Consider the following 7,115-nt stretch of genomic DNA (forward strand, 5'->3'; position numbering starts at 1 on the left):
AATCCTTTCGATTTTTATATTTAATATCCTTATGATGAGAAAATCATACCAGTTAAATATTAAATTAATTTATAATATATAAATAAGATGAATTTAACTTACGAAACCAATTATTTGATAATAAATTAAATTTAAAGTCATATTTTAATAAAATTAATCCCTCGATTTCTAGAGTAATAATACTATTCACCACATATTCGGATAGAAATTAGAATAGGATAATATCTTTTTAACAAATTTTTTATAACATTTTAACAATAATTTATGTAATAATTTGTAATTAGTCTATTTTAAATATGTATATCAATAAAATAGTAACACATTATTGTTAAAAAGTTATTAAAAAAAACTATTTTCTATTTTTTCAGAAGTTGTCCGGAACAGTACATGATTATGTCCGAGAGATCATGGAGAAACATAAGCTGCTCTTGTTTAGTTTTCACAAGATGCAGGAAACAGAAAAGAAACACAACTGAGTGTTATTCAGCACCATCCATGAGCTCTTCTTCCTCTCTGCTTACTATAACTGCGATTTTCAGGCTAGTTTATGGCCAGATCAGAGATGGGGTTCGTCCTTGTCGGGTACAGAGTGGGACATTCCCATCGTATACGGCACAAGACATTATCATCACAAAAAAAAAAATCTTACTCTGTTTCTCTTTCAAACTTTCTTAACGAAATTTTATATAATTCTTAAGGTATCTTAGCCTCAATTTTGTTTCCAATATTTTATTCACCTTTTAACTTTTAAAAAAAAAAATTTACAACTTGACCTAAATATTAAACTGTTTATGCATATATATTGTTTTTTTTAAAGAAAAATATAGACAAATCTATTTCTTATATTATTAAAATAGACAGATTTAAAAAAATTATTAAAATAGGTAAATTGTGTAAGTCTTATACGATTTTGTATATACAAAGAAATCGTGTCTATCTTAGACAATTTGAATTCTGCTGTGTTTGAAAAGTTGAAATTGTAACAACTTCAATAAATTGTAATTTATTACTGAGATCGTTTAGAGATAGATAACTTGAAAAATAAAGTTGTGTGGGGATAAATGATTTTAAGGTGAAGTCTTATGAGGAATAAACAATTTCAAGAATGAAGTTGGGAAATAAACAATTTCACTCTTAAAGTTTTCAACGTAATTAATTACAGTTACAATTCATTAAAGTCGTTTAGAGAATGTATAACTTCAACTTTTTAAATATGATAAAACTAAAGTATTCTAAAAAATACATGACTTGTTGTTGTGTGAACTTACACTAATTACCTATTTTTATAGTTTTTTAAAAATTTATCTATTATTACAATATAAAAGGTAAATTTACTTATTTTTGTAAAAAAAAACTCATATATTTGTAGAAACACAGAAATACGTCTCTTATTTATTTTTTCTTTCTTTCCGCAGCATGTAATTAACTATGTTAATATGGTAAAATCTTAACCTAAAGTTAAATCAGTCTTTATATATACTAAGTTCACAATTCATTGGTATTAAATTTTGTGACGTTTTCTCGAACAAAATTTACAATGATATTAGATTCGTCTGCTCACGACTCAGATGAGTATAATACAAAATAAGTAGAAGGACGGTACAAAAGATGTTTTCCCTGGATAAAATAAAAGATGACAAATAGATTAATCTGCCAATAGTTGGCAACTTAAAAATTTGTAGCAAGGTGGAGACAAAAAGAAAATCGTAACAATGACACAATTCGTGTGGTTTGGTTTTGACGTTACTAGGGAAAAGGTGGTTGAACCTTGAACAGAAGTCCCCCCTGTTCATTTAATACCCACACATGGTTTTAGTTCCTTGATTCAGTGACAGAATCTGACACAACAACTATTTCTTATAAAGACATTGGACTCATTCCAAACTTTCACTATTCCCTCCAAGCTTATCAACATTCTCAACGTCACATACATTTTTCCCATTTTCTTTTTCTCTCTCCCAAAAATTACACCACCTTATCCTTTCTCTCTTTTATACGTTCAAGTTATCCTCCATTAAAAAAACAATGGCTTTTACATATTTTTAAAATCCAAATTGATTCCCAAGTAAAAAAGAAACAGGCTTTATCCTTATGATCCAGCAAACCAAGTGAAAGAGGTTAATTCTGCATATTCTTTTCAACGATTTATTATTTCAGAGTCATTGATTGGTTAGTTGGTCTTGATAGTGGTATAAAGTTGGCATGCTTTTTCTGAAAACTATAGAAAAAGAAAGTTCACAAGTGAGGCCTTTCTCGTTTCTGTTTACGGGAAATAAGCCTCATGCCATTCAGTGGGGCAACTGGGCATCCATGATTGCTGTCTAAAATTGTAAAAGCCACTTCCAACCCAACGTTGTTATCATGATAGACATTGCCAGAAAGGTAATAAGACAGAAAAAGGTAAATCAGAAAAAAAAAGAGGTTAAAAACACTATTCAATTGGATAAAATTTTACAGTGGCTCAGACCAGATTATCACTGTACATTGTGCAAGTTAAAACATATATTTGACCTAATAATATGTCTCTAGATAGAGAACTAGTTAACTTTCTCATGTCAGATTTTTTTTATTATGTCACATGAAGTTTTGTGTCTACCTCTCTTTTCATAAAAATTGATCATCCGAGAATATTAAAAATTTGTGTAAAAAGAGAGATAAATACAAAATGTTTGTTTCATAACATGATAAAGTAAAAATCCAACATAGAATTATTAATCCTCCTACAGAAACATTGCATGCAAAGTGGCATGAAAGCTACCAACAACAACACATATACAATGTGCAAGTTTAGATTCTTCAATTACAATGAATCCACTGTTTGTGTCCCGGAACCCACTTAGGACACTTGGGACTAAAGTAGTTGGATGTTACCCTTGAGTTCAACAATTCCACCATAGGAGCAAACTTGACACACCTTGGTGCCTTGTACTGGTTAATTGACGCACCTAAGCTAATGGCATAGTCCATCAGTTTGTCAAAGGTGCCCTGTTCCACAATCTTGATCTCAAGGGGTCCTATTGATTTGTCCGAGACACGACCCTGGCGATACACGCTGTTCAGTGACTCCTCAATTGTTAGGCAACAATCTTCATAGACGCAGGGTGGAATAGGGGTTGACCCGTTCAGGCTTAGCTCCCAATACAACACATAGTGTCCCGGGATTGTGCTGGTGTCTGCGTAGCTGGTGTACTCACTCACGTGTGCATCAAATGGAACCAGGTGTGTCACTGCATTCTTCATTGCGTTTTGCAGCTCAACCTCATCAGTCTTGTCAGAATCTATGCTCAGGGCAACGTTCTTTCTGCACACAAAGCTAAACTGTGGGGCCTTGTTCTTGAATCCTGTCACCCTTAGTATATCTCCCACTCTATACCGATAAAGCCCTGAAACATTTTTCACACTCATTCAAAACCATATGATAAAATGTGATTTTTCATTATATATGTAGGATGAAGAACAGAATAAAAGTTGAATTTAAGTTACCAGCATGAGTTGTGACAACGAGCTCATATTCTTGACCGAGTTTGACATCAGCAAGCTCGAGCAATTGTGCGTGATTGAGAGATGTTGGTGATGGTCTAGAAGAAGGTAGAGTGAGGTCAATGGTTCGGTTGACGGGTAGGAATTCGTAGTAACACATGGTGGGGATGAGGGTGTAAGAGACTTGGCTAGGTTTGCAAAGAGGGTTGAGGTTAACCCCAAAGTAACACTCACTAGAAGCGTACATGGTGCAGACAAGTGGAAGGCCATTGCTGTAGTAATCCAAAGTGGGAATGTATTGTGCCATAGTCCCCGTCACAATAACATCCACATACTTTGTATTGGGCCAAAGCCTGGTAATAATCCCCTGCCAACACCCCTTGCTACACTCCCTGTGAATCATATCCGCAAGCTTGGGATCAGGCTGCAGGATCCTCATCACAGCCTCTCTGACTGACGTGTCAGTGATGAGAGGGTTGACAGTTCCTGTTCGGATATCATTGCAAAGGAGGGTCCAGTGTTTCTCCAGGAAGCGAATGGCACGAATGAAACCAGAGGCAAAGATGGCCCCCACTCTTAAAACCTCTTTGTTTTGGCAAAGGCCACAAAGGAGTTGGGAGTACATGCTTTGGTAGGAATCAGGACAGAGGACGGTCTCATTTGGGCTTGTGTAGTTTGTGTAAGGGTCGTAGGGTCTATCCCTAAAGTAGGGGCTCTTGTAGTAGCTTGTGAGAACTGGACGAGCCACTATTCCTCCAGGTGTTTTGGACTCACATTTTATGAACATCAGATACATTCCTTTTCCTTTTTCTAGGTCTGGAACAAACTGGCTCATTATTGGCATCAACAGACTGTACAACATACACCTCCTCCCTAGCTCCTCCTCAATTGTTGGCATCAACTTTCTCTCACCCCCTGATGTCCCAGAGCTGCATAACCCAACACATGCCCATTTCTTTTGTTAGCATCATCACCAAATCAAATAATCAACTCAATCAAACATATATCACCAACAACATTACTGTCTCATATAAAATTACCAATCTACACTGCTCGATAAACCAACTCATATATGTCAACATTTCGTCCACTTACATAACTCAAGTACTGATTGTTAACTTTTTGGTTAATAAATGAGAAGAAAATAAGAAAGTACAAAAAAATGTATTTTTTGTGTTAAAGTTAAAATCTTTAAACAAAGTTTAATGGAAGAATTTCAGTAAAATCTTGGGAGTTGGCTTCAACTTCCGTGATGGGAAGTTCAGATTTTTATTTATAATTAAACGAAATGATGTTTCCATGCGAGGGGAGACGATGGAAAGAAAAGCGAAGAAGAAGAGTTTGTGGTGTGGAAAATCATGGGCACCTGGTGAGAAACTCCGTGATGGGTTTGGAGGTGAGAATTGGAGAGGTGTCACCATTGGCGATGCGGTTAATGTCGGGTTGGACATCCTCGTAGTTAATGACAGGGAGAAGGTTCTTGAAGGTATCGCGGTCGGTTTGGCCATTAAAACCGTGTCGTCGCAGGTACTCAACGTTTGCATTGCGGGACAGAATTTCAGAAAGAACCCTCTTCTGAACTTCATCTGCGTTAGCAGTGACATCCTCTATGAAGTTCAGAATCTCCCTGTTCTTTTCTGCAAGGTCATACTGTGTGTGGGAGTCTCTGGGAGCCTCAGGCATGGTGATCAAAGAAGGAACGATAAAGGTATGTTATGAGAATATGAGATGGTTTAGAAAGAAGAAGGAGAAGAAGTTGGTGATTGTTATTGGAAGTGAGGTGAAACGAATGAGAAAGTGGTATATATATAGAGGCACATGTCAGGTTGTGTTGAATTCAGGGGTAGGGACTATGGAGTCAATACACACGAGAGCAGAGGGTGAAATTGGATGTATATCCATTTGTATACTTTTTTTTCTAAATATCTATATATATATATTTCACTTTTTTTACTTGAAAAAAAGTGATAATTTTCTGATGATTCTTTATGACGTAAGAATAAAAGAACAGAAGCATACAATACAATACAACTTTCATTTATTGTCATGTTATGGAGTTGGAGTTGAGAAGATATGCAGAATTCTGAAATGAGGTAGCATGATGACGTGTGAAGGAATATGAATAGTATTAATAAAATAATATTGAGATTATTATTATTATTATTTATTTATTGTTATTGAGAGGTTGCTGGTTTTGAAAGAAAGGTAGAACGGAGAGTTTAAGATGAAAACAAAAAGGGAAGCAGCTGCAGTGACCTGGGAATGCATTATGGGACCATAGTATCAATTAATGGAATAAGACAAATTTATATGGCTAGACCCTTGTCTCCCTTCTCGATCGATTCGTCAATACAAACACCATTGATTCCACAAAATATCCTGAAAACTCAGATGAAAAATGGAAATTACGTTTAACTAATTTTAGATTAATTGTACCAGATTTTTAGGTGCTGCAGAAAACAAAATAAAATGCCTTCTTGCAATTAAAGGGAAACTCCTTGCCATTTAAAAACAAACAACAAAATTAGATGCTGTTGATTTGATATTTCGACTGCTATTTTCTGATTAGAATTATATTTTAGCTTTAATAATTAATATCATAAAGTTTGTCTTAAAAACCAGCACAGGCCTCTGATATTAATTAAACTGTTTTCATTAAACATTTAGCCAATCATATTTTAAGATTTCTTCAAATGGTTCAAAACTTGGTTAATTAAGTTGAGGGTTTAGGGTTCCCTTAATAGTTTTTTAAGAAAATAATACTTTTGGTTCTAAACAATATTTTTGGAAAGTTTACTTGTATTCCATAAAAAAAATATTCGTACCACATTATTTAATATAATATTATTTTAATTATCATTTCTCGTTATGTATTTTCTTACAAATGATACAAAATGACTCCCAAAATAAAATTAAAATGTTACCTTTGGGTTGAAATTTCAACATGGGACCTGCCAGCTGGATGTCAAACATATTAGGTTAACACGTGATCTAATCAGAGTTCATCATTTGCAAGCTTTTTCTTTTGGAGTCTCTTGCAAGCTTGATAAATAATATTCTTCTACTGTTCTTTCTGTTAGTTTTCTTTCTAATAACTTTATCACATTATATTATATACTTTTTTTTACTCTATTTTCCTCACCTAATTAGGGTGTCTATATAGCTTGAGATGATCGGATGAGTGATATTCTCTTCCTATCTCTCTCTATCTGTTTCTGTGTGTGGATTGAAATTCGAATTATAACATATTCAATAATGACACGAAACTATAGTTAACACGCAAATAATTAATAAGTATTGAGCTTTTCTTTAGAAAAAGATAATGCACATTGTATCACTTTATATAAATAAAAGTTGTCATTTATATAAATGGTTATTACTGGATTAGTCTCCCATGGCACAAACATTTGTTAAACAAAACAAAGGGTTAACTTTACTTTAACTTGTATGTAGAATTAAAATTAATTAATTTTTAAAATTTTGATTTTTAAGTTTTAAAATTAAATAAATATAATTATCTTAATTTAATATTATTATTTTTTTTTAAACTTGTTAAATAATATTTTAGACTCATATTTAAGTTGAAAAATATTAAAATGATGCACACAATTCAAACGTAATTTTAACATATTTAA

At 33.5% G+C, this 7,115-nt stretch overlaps 1 protein-coding gene across 1 annotated transcript; it reads right to left on the reverse strand.

Moving 5' to 3' along the window:
- Positions 1-2,655: 2,655 nt before the first annotated feature.
- LOC108332400 (indole-3-acetic acid-amido synthetase GH3.6) lies at positions 2,656-5,293 on the reverse strand. The gene is made up of 3 exons (XM_017567650.2): positions 4,847-5,293; positions 3,484-4,409; positions 2,656-3,383 (listed from the first exon to the last, which is right to left on the reverse strand). Exons 1-3 carry the CDS (start codon positions 5,161-5,163, stop codon positions 2,797-2,799), a joined length of 1,830 nt encoding a protein of 609 aa, XP_017423139.1. The 5' UTR covers positions 5,164-5,293; the 3' UTR covers positions 2,656-2,796.
- Between the last annotated feature and the right edge of the window lie 1,822 nt (positions 5,294-7,115).

Source organism: Vigna angularis, chromosome 11 (assembly GCF_016808095.1).
Source record: "Vigna angularis cultivar LongXiaoDou No.4 chromosome 11, ASM1680809v1, whole genome shotgun sequence".
NCBI classification, from domain to species: domain Eukaryota; kingdom Viridiplantae; phylum Streptophyta; class Magnoliopsida; order Fabales; family Fabaceae; genus Vigna; species Vigna angularis.

What these genes read in the sequence shown, in the direction of transcription:
- LOC108332400 (XM_017567650.2), bottom strand. Translation starts at nt 5,163, where the DNA reads ATGCCTGAGGCTCCCAGAGACTCCCACACACAGTATGACCTTGCAGAA. An exon ending in ATCACGGAGTTTCTCACCAG is followed by an intron (nt 4,410 to 4,846) that starts GTGCCCATGATT and finishes TGGGTTATGCAG; the next exon opens with CTCTGGGACATCAGGGGGTG. An exon ending in CGTTGTCACAACTCATGCTG is followed by an intron (nt 3,384 to 3,483) that starts GTAACTTAAATT and finishes AAAATGTTTCAG; the next exon opens with GGCTTTATCGGTATAGAGTG.